Source organism: Hemiscyllium ocellatum, chromosome 16 (genome assembly GCF_020745735.1).
Source record: "Hemiscyllium ocellatum isolate sHemOce1 chromosome 16, sHemOce1.pat.X.cur, whole genome shotgun sequence".
Taxonomy (NCBI): domain Eukaryota; kingdom Metazoa; phylum Chordata; class Chondrichthyes; order Orectolobiformes; family Hemiscylliidae; genus Hemiscyllium; species Hemiscyllium ocellatum.
Window position 1 is genome coordinate 55,960,135 of NC_083416.1, and position 12,279 is coordinate 55,972,413.

At 37.9% G+C, this 12,279-nt stretch overlaps 1 protein-coding gene across 1 annotated transcript in view; it reads left to right on the forward strand.

The window, feature by feature from the left end:
- Positions 1 to 12,279, forward strand: part of LOC132823080 (follistatin-related protein 5-like) — a 377,005-nt gene that overhangs the window by 161,425 nt on the left and 203,301 nt on the right. Inside the window, exons 4-5 of the mRNA XM_060836620.1 lie at positions 1,576 to 1,766; positions 6,284 to 6,404. Coding sequence (XP_060692603.1) covers positions 1,576 to 1,766; positions 6,284 to 6,404 — 312 coding nt within the window. The remainder of the gene's footprint in view (positions 1 to 1,575; positions 1,767 to 6,283; positions 6,405 to 12,279) is intronic.

The following is a 12,279-nucleotide window of genomic DNA, read 5'->3' on the forward strand; positions in this document are numbered from 1 at the left end:
GGTCTGCCCCATTTGGCATGGTGACAGTGCTACACACAGAGCTGGAGGGTATTTTCAAAGTGAAGGCAGGGGCTTTTCCCCTCAGGACTGTGTACAGCAAGTCACACTTACCAATATGGTCATGGACAGATGCATCTGTAGCCAGCAGATTAGTGATGATGAGCTCAAGTATGTTTTCCCCTCTTCTTACTTCCTTCACCGCCAGCTGCGGAGCCAGTCTAGCAGTTTTATGCTTCCGAACCCGACCAGCTCTATCAGTAGTAGTGCTGCTGAAACATTTTTGGTAGTGAAGCTTCTCAATCAGAGTACATTTTGTACCTTTGCCACCCTCAGTGCTCCTTTTTTAAGTGTTGTTCAACATGGAGGGATACTGATTCATCAGTGGATGGAGAGCAGTACATGGTAAGCAACAGGAAGTTTCTTTACCTTTCTTTAGCCTGAAACCATGAGACTTCATGGGGTGCAGAGTCAATGCTGGACTCCCATCCTTCCCTTCCTCCCCTTCCCCTGACCTGTATGGCACTGTGTCACCATCTCTCCTGGGTCTGTCCTGACTGTAGGACAGGATATACCTAGCGGTGGTGATAGCTGTGTCTGGAACACTGCCTGTCAGGTATGATTCTGTGAGTATGACTGCATAAGGCTGTTGCTTGACTACTCTGATACAGCTCTCTCAATTTTGGCACTAGTCCCCAAATGTTAACAAGGAGGACTTTGCAGGATCAGCAGGGCTGTTTCTGCTGTTGTCTTTTCCAATGTCTGGATTGATTCCCAGGTGGTCCATTTGGTTTCAAAACTTTGCTGAGATTTTGCAGCAATTGATGGAATTGAGTGGCTCAATTTCAGAGGGCAGTTCAGAGTTAAGTGCTTTATTGTGGCTCTCGAGTGACTTGTAGGCCAGACCAGGTAAAGATGGCAGATTTTCTTCCTTTAAAGCCCTTAATGCGTCAGATGTGTTTTTCCAACATTTGACATTCAAGTAGCAGGATTTGAAGCAGGGTCCCTAGAACATTAGCTGAGTTTCTGGGTCAACAGTCTAATAGTCTAACAATAATATCACAAGCCTTTCAATAGGAAAGAATTTATTTACCATAAATTCATCCAAAAGTAACATGAAAATTAGATTGATCCATTAGTTTATTTTGAATTGAACTATTTAATCTGGTGCCATTGCTGAAACGTTAATGTTAAATATATTGCTAGTCTACTTTCTAACTTATCCAGTGACCAAGAAGTTGCATTAATGACAATGCCACCACCAGAAAGTGTTTGCGAATGACATCATGCTTTTTTTTATATTCACCATGACAGCCAAGATCAATAAATAAAACTACCATTTGCATAGACCTGCAATAGTCATTACTGCACAAAGCATTTTACACCAAATCCAATATTCAGTAGCACCCAAACTTAGATGCTCTTCCTGAATGATATAGAAAGTGGAGGGAGAATATTTTCAATCCATTAAAGCAAATCTGACCTTTGACCTAATCTAAAAGTGAGAAGTTCCTAATCTGTGTCTTCACCTAATTTGCAACAAAATATACTCATTTGGAATATTTTGCTTTTCTATAGGTGGGCAGTGTAAATTGGCAGACTACAGTAGACTGAAAAGCATGTTGCTGGACCTACAGAGCCGAAGGTATTTCCAAGAAGAAAATATTACGATGGAGACAACAACACTGAAGAGAGTTTTGGTGGAGAATATGTTCAAGTACTTTGACACCAGTGGGGACGGCCTAATAGACAACAGTGAACTAGCACAGGTGGGTGTTGTGCTCTGTGAAATTCAATGTAAAATTTTGGTGAGTTATTTACTTGACTTTAGTTCCTTGTTAAATCCTCTTTGGAGTGTTCTCATAATTGATAGCACTCCAATACCTGAGATCCATGTTCAAGTTTAATTTCAGAGCTTGAATAGTCTTCAGGACTGCCATTCCAGTGCAGCACTGAGGGAGCACAGTGCTGTTCAGATGAAATGTAAAGTTAAGATACCATTGGCATGTTCAGCTGGATTTAAAATATCCCATGGCACTATTTCAAAAATCAACAGGGAGTTGGCCCCAGTTAGTTTGCCAATATCTATCCCTCAATCATGATGTAGAGGTGCTAGTGTTGGGGTGGGGTGGACAAGGTCAGAAGTCCCACAACACTGGGTAATACTTCAACAGGCTTATTTGAAATCACAAGCTCATGATTTCATCAGAAAGCTCATGATTTCAAATAAATCTATTGAACTATAACCTGGTGTTGTGTGACTTCTGATCTTATCCCTCAATCAACATCTCACAAAAAATGTTGGTCATTATCGCATTGTCATTTGTGGGAGATTGCTGTGCACATACTGGCTATCATAGTTCACTCTATACCGTATGACTACATTTCAAATAGTTCTTAATTGGCCGTGACACATTTGATCAATTGTCAAGAAAGATGTTGTATAAATACAAATATTTATTTCTCTCTCCCTGTTTCAGTCTCACTGTCTGTGTTGAGTTTGAAAGACTGTAATTTGGAATGTATTTTTGTCAACTTTTTGAGGATTTGATACAAAGTAGAAAATTTGGCACTGGCTATTTGTGTTGGTTACTATTGAGATACAAATGACACTGCTGTTCCTTGTTCATCCCTGGTTATACTAGTTATCTGAGAGCATTCACCATACAGTGTAGAGTTGAGGTTGTATTTTGTTTGGACCATAATGGCTGCCAGGCCTTCTTCCCTGAAGGATATTATTGAACCATTTGAGCTTTTACAATATTCCAGATAGTTTGCAAATGACCAAATTTATTAGGTTGAGTCCAAATTGTGGGATTTGAGCTCCAAATACTCCAACTCTGTGGATCGTAGAGTCATAGATGTACAGCACAGAAACCGACTCTTTGGTCCAACTCATCCATGCTGACTAGATATCCTAACCTAACCTAGCCAGCACCTGACCCATATCCCTCCAAACCCTTCCTATTCATGTACCCATCCAGATGCCTTTTAAATATTGCAGTTGTACCAGCCTCCACCACTTCCTCTGGCAGCCCATTCCACACACGTACCACCCCCTGTGTGAAAGAGTTGCCCCTTAGGTCCCTTTTATATCTTTCCCCTCTCATCCTAAACCTATCAGTCATCAGTCTAATACTGTACTATCATCAAGAAACTGTATTTTTTTAAAAAATTCTGTTTACTAACGCTAACAAAAAATTAAATATGAATTTAAAATGGGAAACATCTCAGGTCAGTGGAGACAAAATTTGAGGTGGCAGGAAAAGCAAGAAGTAGAAAAACATGGGGCAGCCGCATTGGAATGGCTTCAAGTACATTCGTGCCACTGGAAAGTTTCCAAAATTTCTCAGAGGTTGGCAGCCAAAGAGATTGGCTGCAGCGCCAATTCAGTGTTCCTGTCAGGACTCCAGGCCTGCTGTACCCATCATTGGGACTGTACTATTATAGGCAGGCTTGGAGGGTGAACACATAGGCTATCAGTGAGAAAACTGTCTCCAGGAAGAATGTGCCACAAATTTTACTGTCTCCAAGCTCCAGTTTGCAATTCATATTTGTTCCTGACATTGACATCCTGAAATCTAGATGAGAAAACCCAAACTATTACAGTCCCATTTACTTTCTGACAAAAATTAGCAGAGGAAAGTATACCTTTAACTTCTTAATTTTGGTGTTTCTGAACTATTCCCCTATCATCTATTTAATGTTCATCATAATTGAATCTCCTGACTCATTCTGGAGTTCTGTCATGCAGTTATGGCTGTAGATTTCCTTTTTTTATTATTGTGCAGTGAAATTTAGGTGAGCTTAATCACAGCAAAGCAATATAATTCACCGAAATGGCTTAAGCAGTGAAGACCAAATTTTATCCCGCTTCCTTTACTGTTAACCTCTTTGCTGACGGAAGCCCTCACATTTCCATCAGAGAGATTGCCAGGGCTCCCCTCCATGCATTTCCATTTCAATGTACTCCTAGCTTTCCTGATGTTTAGGACCTGGAATTCTATGTAATCTTTTCCCTCCACTCTTCTACAGCTTAACTCCTTGAGACCAGTTGTAACATCTTCTTGTCACCATGGAAAGAACTATCAGTTCTTGACAACAAATTTTGCACTTTTCTCAAAGGCACAAATTCTGCACAATGATAGCTGTATTCTTATTTAATACTGTTCTTGTGCTTTATTATATAAATACATCAGTCTAAAATAAAAGCTTCTTCTAATGCTAGTTTTCCCTTGACTTTTCTGTGGTTGGAGCAGTGTGAATAATCACATCCTCCTTAGAATCATATGAGGAAATTTTATGGGGGTGTAAATTGCATGGTAATGAATTGGCAACTCATTTTACTTTTCTGCCAAGTTTTATTTCCATTGAATGTGGAAAGATTTAAAATCGGCTAGCTGTTTGCTGTCATCCTTTTTATTTACTGTTCATTTTACCATCGGGTTATTTTTCAGTCTTGAACTCCATCGATTTCTGCAAGTCTGGGAGATCACCTGCAATAATAATAGTTGCTGGATTCGAGAATTTCTGTCCACCCATCCATGTCAAAGGGTCTCCAACAGAAAGGGCTCTTCAACTTTTATGAAGTTGACACAGCTTGTTTGAGTTCCTAGTTCCTAGAGCAGGAAATGATCACGTAACGGCTTACAACCAGTATTGCTAGAAATTCTCAATCAGTGCAAAGCTGGTGATTCAATAGATAAATGAATTCAGCAGCTCCAGTAAGCACCTGTAACATCCTTCTCAGAGCAACCTAATGCTTGTATCTGCTTCTAATGCAAAGATCCTACCTTCTTTTGGTAGCTTTTATTTATATAACACCTTAATATAGAAAAAATGTCAAGATATAAACCATATGTAGTTCTTCAATGGGACTCACATTGTTTGCATCTCATTCATTCAGTAATCATCCATAACATTTATCTAATTTCTGTCATTTGATCAACCTCTTCTCTGTGTTGCCATGGATTATCAACAACTATTGTATGTGGTACCTTATCAAATGTCTTTCAAAATTCCAACGGTACCTGCAACATTATTTATTTCAAAGAATACTATTAAGTAAGCCAAAAGTGATAGATTTTTAGATATCCATTCTTAGTTAATCCAATCAATAAGAATCAATATGTGCCAAATTGAGTTATTGAATGGCACAGATTATTTTTGGCTCCTATTTATTGTGATTCATTCATTCATGCTGCTGTCTTCTTTTCAGTTTTGTCCTTGTTCCAACTAGCTTTCCATGTGAATTCCATCAAGAGTTGTTATGATCTTCAGTGTTTTGCCTGAAAGGGTGATGGAATGTGATTCAATAGTGACTTACAAAGTTAGAGCTGAATATATGCTCATAAAAAAAACGGTAGGCCTGTGGGGAGGTAGCAGGTGAATGAAACTAATTAGTTAGCTGCTCAAAGATCCAGCACAGGTACAGTAGGTCAATTGACCTCCTGTGCTGTGATTTTTCTGGATTCCTTTTGGCATGCCTGCATTAGGCAAGGAACTATTTGCCAGGGTTCCTATTCATAGATTAAAATATGGGAATATAGATAAAAGATAGAAGAGACATATGGCTCCATGTGTGGAGAATAAAATTAGTTTGTGCTGAGCTGAGCTGGAACTCTGTACCATTTCTTTAATATGCATATGTATGTAAGGGTGGGAATGTGAGAAAGAGGGTGTGAAAAATAGACAGAATGTGCATTTGTGATGATAATAAAAATAGGCTGTGGGAGCTGGGAAAGAATAATATGGTATTATAATATAATATTGCAGTCTGGAAGAATTATTGTCAAATCTTTGAAAAAAAGTTACTTTTGCTGTGAAAAAGTCAGTGAATTTAAAGTTGTTGAAGCCTACATTAAGTTGAACACCGACAAAAGTATCATCCTCTGAACCTTTGGAATCTATCTGAAACAAAGAGTGTACAGGGCTATCAAGTGGTGCTATGAACTGATTAGATTATTCTCAATGTAGCTTTCTAATTGCAATGTGATTCATTGTAAAATGAATTCCCAGTCTTGTCCAAGAAAGAGACCAAAAACCTGCTGCTCAGAAACCAGAAGAGGTGCACGATGTCAGACAATTTTAATGAACCTCCTAACAGATAGATACAGAAGGCTAAGAATGATATGCTATTTTTTGGTCAAAAGAGCTGCACAGCATAGTTCTTAGTCCAGATTCTGATGATGTTTCAGTATCAAATATTCATACTTGTATAAATTGATTATAAAATCTAAATATTTTGTTGTTTTAATTTCACTTAAGACATGTTTCATTTTGACAGGCAATGACACAAGATCTGCTTGATAACGACCCATTTGACTGCAATCTATTTGATCTTCTTCAGTATGATGATTACAATAATGACAGGGTGTTGACATTAGAGGAACTCTACACAGCATTCCGTAAGTCTAGACAAAGGAGGATATATTCATAGTCCTGTGTAAAATGCACTTAAAACAAATAATTTATCACAATCCTGTTATGGCATAAGATTAATATTTTTTATTTACTAACTGATATGTCAAGAGTTCAAATTATCAACCAGTCATGTTGGGTAGTACTGCTTTCATTACTTAAGTTTGAATTCAGAAAATTTACATAGACTGGCCTCTGGCAATTTTTTGTGCTGTGGTCTTCTTTCCAGGCTTTAATGTTTTCATTTTTAATGCATGGTAGTATTGCAGTGGTGGGACATGAATTTGACTTCTTCCCTCATAATGTTAAATCTTTGAGGATTGTATCAGTGTGGACCATAAGGATTGTAGAAAAATCCTCATCACTCACATTCTTATATGTGTCTTCTGTCAGCCACTTTCAGAAAGAGATAACAAAGAGTGATACATGGCTTAGGGCAAAAATGGGGGAAACTTAGAGGATAGTCAGTTAATTTTATTTTTCAAAACCATGACAGAAGGCATCGATTGAAAATTTGTCAAAAGACTATTCCATATAAACCTTATTCTCTGTAATTTTGATTTAATACAAATGGTCCCAGTTGGCATCCCAGCCATGTCTGGATGCTGATCTACATGATTTCCTGGGGAACTACATCATGGTATTCTATTTTGTTGGTGACAATGGGATGTTTTTTCTGATAGACTGGGAGTCATAAAAGGTAAGTCTGTAAAGGAGCTGCAATCAGCTGAAATATCAGGACTGCTGGCAGTGGAGCTGGGTTGGGATTGTGGGGAGGATGGTTGGCATTGAAGGCTGGCAGGGATTTTATGGTGATAATATCTCTATCCTAGCATGTTGCTGCTTTATTGCCTCTTTGTCACAGTTTTTGCCCTCGAGAATAGATGCTGGAGTCATCTTACGTTTCTGAAATGAGCAGTATTTGATTTTTTTTTAACTCTGCCCTGTGAGAAAATATGTCATGTTCTCCTGATTGCCATGGGAGTTCAGAAACAGTATTCTTTTGGGAAATCCTCTGTGTGTTTAGATTCCTAGATCTCCATTGCATATTCCCAATCACCCAATAAAATTAAAGGAAAACAGTTACATTCCTTGTCACGTACTAAACTTTTTTTGGTGGTCCCACTAAACAGAAACACTCTCAATTTTTGTGTCTTTCTACCCCTGCTGTGCTTGAAAGGCTGTAATATTTTTTATAGGCCAGACAATAGAGGGCAAACAATAAATAGTAAGGTTACTTATGGCCAGAATCCAGAGCATAGAACAAAAACAAATACATCAGAATTCTGTTGGCCAGCCATCTTCGAAATTGCACTTAATTTCCAGCATATAAATCTATATTCATTGTGAAGTTTTCTGCTTTAATAGTAAAATCAATGTATGATGAAGATACCAATCTAAAAATTAGCAGTAAAATAGAAGGAGCACCCTCCAGTGTTATATGCAAGAATTGACAGGAACAAATTATACTAATTTATGGGTTGATAAATTCTGTTTCTCTGTTATTTTAATGAATTATTAACTTATTTATTTTAAATAGGTTGACAGCCGATAAATACAACTTTTTTTTAGCATTGTTCAGCTTGATTTCAATCCATGAACCAATTTTTCTGAACAGTGAGAAATAATAAAGTGGAATTTTCTGTTTTGGGTAATGGTATTGGTATATTATCCATCAAATTGGAATATATTATCCATCATATTGGTATATTATCCATCATATTCTAATATTCTGTTTGTGAAGGCCATTTCAGCATTTTATCTCTGTTATGAGGCTGTTTTTTACTTCATTAGTAGGCAATGGTCAGTTTACCTGCACCACCATTTTGCGAACATTAAACACACTCATGCATATGTGTCTAATGCCAGTTAAGTCTTGCTCGCCGATGGCAATATTCCAGATATGATGCCAAATGAAACCTGTTTGTGGATTTCCATATCATAGGTACAGCTACCTTTTATCAATACTTTTCATCCTGACATTCAAAAGTGGTTTTAGAGTTGGTATGATTTGGACCTGATTCCCTTTAAAACTTGCCAGTAGGTATTCCAACTTCGGTCAGTGCCCCTTGTGCCATGAAGTTTTATTGCTGATTCTCTTTCTCTTATCCTGTTTTTCCATTTGTCTCCTTGAACGCATAACCAATTATGTTACTGGTTTATTCTCATTTTCTAGCATTATGCGTAAGGGTTCTTCATGGTAGTTCTGCATAAATACTACAATGATAGGAAATTAAAAAGATAAATCAAAAACATTTGACTTCCAATAATCTGGTTGGTTGATTATAGTAGCTGTGTAACCAACCACATAAAGTAATATAATTTGAAACATTCTCTATAATGTTTGACTTCTTGCTCCCTATATATATCACATTTCTTTATACATCTATTTTCCACATTATTTCTTTCCCTGCTACTCCCTCTACTACCACCGCCTCTAGATTTTATTTTCCCCATGTGTGCTGTTGAGGCGCTGTAATAACTTGATCAAGTTGCTGTAAAATGTTGAAAAGCTGGTATTGAATGACAAGCAAGAGCCTACTAGTGGTTCTAAGTAATGTAGCAAACTACAAATGTATAGTTTCAAGTATTTTATGATGTGGAGGTGCCAGTGTTGGACTGGGGTGTACAAAGTTAAAAATCACACAACACCAGGTTATAGTCCAACAGGTTTATTTGGAAGCACTAGCTTTCGGAGACAACCATCTGATAAAGGAGCAGCGCTCCGAAAGCTAATACTTCCAAATAAACCCATTGGACTATAACCTGGTCTTGTGCAATTTTTTAACCAAGTATTTTATGCTCATCTAAACTTTAAGTTTTCTTTGCCTCCTTCAGTCCATCAAGAGGTACACATTGTGATTTAGATTTGAGAGAAAGGCTGCATAACGGGACATACAAATATGTGGGTAGCATGGTGGCTCAGTGGTTAGCGTCACAATGCCAGAGACCTGGGTTCGATTCCCACCTCAGGCGACTGACTGTGTGGAGTTTGCACATTCTTCCCGTGTCTGTGTGGGTTTCCTCCGGGTGCTCCGGTTTCCCCCCACAGTCCAAAAATGTGCAGGTTAGGTGAATTGGCCCGTAGTGTTAGGGGAAGGGGTCTGGGTGGATTGCAGGTCGGTGTGGACTTTTTGGGCCAAAGGCCCTGTTTCCACACTGTAAGTAATCTAATCTAATAATATGAAAATTGAAATATGTATGAGATAATGCAGCTGTGATCTAAGGTAACAGTAATTTATCTCTATATTCACTCAGATATGGTTCTAGATTCTGATACTAAACATGGATTATGTATAAGCTTGGTGTGACGTTGCATATTTCAGGAACACTCTGCCTTAGAATGGTAGATGTGGGCTTTACTTAATGATCCCTTTTCATGTGGAAGTCTCAACTTCACTCATAGTGCAACAAATAGAAATATAGATTTATAAAGGGGCAAGGCCGAATGGATGTCTGCAGTACCTATACCATAGCAGTCAATTAAGGGAGCCAATGATGGTCGTCTGGAAACAGATCCTTTATCAGAACTCTTGGTTCCAGATGAAGAGAGGAGATCTAGAAAGAAAATGAACGGGAAGCCCATTAAGCATTACCTCTGGTAGACATATTTAACATTTCCAAACATTTGATTTGCTTTTTTCAGTATTTTTTTCATTTAGTTCATCAATTCAACCGTAAAATTAAAATGTCAACTGTGAAGAATGTGCAAATGAAAACTGAAATGTAAACATATGTTCCAAATCCCAAATTGTCTTACAAATAACACACCCTAACAGGGACTGTATAAAGTTTTCACACAGCATCGTTCTTGCTAGAATGCGTTATGATGGAATGAGTTGTCCTTCTCATTGCTTGTTATGATGATTTTTCATGTCGCAAAATGGTATGCTTTATACAATCCATTAAACTGCAGCAGAACATAGCCAAATATTTGAAATGTGACAGATATTTAACAATGAACCCTTCCTTCCATCTCTCCTGTGCTTTATGGTACATGAGGCAGACAAAACAATTTTTCATTTGTTTTCATCACATGTTTTTCCTAGAACAGATTGCCAGCAAATTGCTGGAGGCAATATTGATGGGCCTTTCTCTACATCAAGCTTGATTTGATCAAGAGACCCTCCGATTCTTACCATCTGCCATGGGCAGATTAGCAGGATTTGCAGGTTGGCAATTCAACTTGTCTGATCACTTTATGAATTCAGCTTCTGCGACTGTCAAATCCTGAATTACGACTGAAACCCAAAGCATTCTGCCTCATACAATTAAGGAGCACATCTACATCAGTCACTCCCCTCAAGTCTGGCCCACCATTTAGTAAGATCTAGTGATAACCTCATATCCACAATCCTGCCTATTCCTGTTATCCTTTCATGTCCTTGTTTATCAATAATCCATTCATGTCTATCTTAAAATAATTAAAGATTCTGCTTCCAGTGCATTTTTCAAGAAGAGAGATCCAAGACTTACAACCCTCCCTTAGGAAAGAAAATGCACCTTATCACTGTTTTAAATGGCAGATGCCTTATTTTTAAACTATGAACCTGAGTTGTAGATTCTCTCAGAAGAGGAAAAATCTTCTCTACATAAACATGTCAAGCCAATCAGTATCTTATATATTTCAATCAAGTCTTTTAAATTCCAGTAGATACAAGCCTTCCCTGTAAAGACAACCTACCCATTCCAGGTATTTGTCGAGTAAGCTTTCTTTATGTCCTTCCTTAAATAAGCAGAGTAAAACAGTGCACAGTATTCCAGACGTGGTCTCACCAATGTCCTGTATTACTAAAATATAAAAGTTTTACTTTTATATTCAATTCCCTTCACAGGTAACTGATGACATTCTATTTGCTTGTTCCAATTATTTGCTGGACCTGCATGTCAACCTTTTGGAATTCATACACCAGGACAACAAGATCCTTCTGCATCTTAGACCTGTCCAATATCTCACCATTTAATAATGTACTTCCTTTTTATGTAGGAGAAAGTGAGGACCGCAGATGCTGGGGATCAGAGTCAAGAGGGTAGTGCTGGAAAAGCACAACAGGTCAGGAAGCATCCGAGGAGCAGGAGAATCGACGTTTTGGGCATAATGAATCGTTCCTGTTGAAGGGCTTATGACCGAAATGTCGATTTTCCTGCTCCTCAGATGCTGCCTGACCTGCTGTGCTTTTCCAGCACTACACTCTCAACTTCCTTTTTATGCAGCATGCCAAAATGAACAATTTATATTTCCCCACAGTTTATTTTATTTACCAAATCTTTATCCACTCACTTAACCGAGCAATTTATTTTCTAACCTCCTGATATGCTCTTCACATCTTACTTTCCTGCCTATACTTTTGTGTCATCAGCAAATTTAGCATCTGTATTTTTGGTCCTTACATTGATATCTTTTGTGTTATTTGCAAACAGTTGAGATTCTAGCATTGATCCCTGTGGCATGCCATTCATTACATTTTGCCAACATGTAATAATCTTAATAATACCTACCCTCTATTCCTATTAGTCAGCCAATTTTCTACTTATGCTGAAATGCTACCCTCTATGATGTGAGCTTTTACAATAACTTTTCTTGTGGTGTTGTATCAAATGCCTTTAAAAATCTAAGTGCAAAACATTCACTTTATCAATACACCTGTTACTTCGCAAACTCAAACAGTTTTATTAAACACAATTTCCCTTTTACAGAGTCATGTTAACTTTGCCTGATTGTCTTGAACTTAGCTAAGTCTCCTGCTACAATGCCCACCCACTGCACCACAAGATTTCTTGTCAGCAATGTCTAACTTAGACAAAAACAATGAGTTTTAATGGACTATATACACAAATTCAGAGTCAAATAGTATGGTGCTG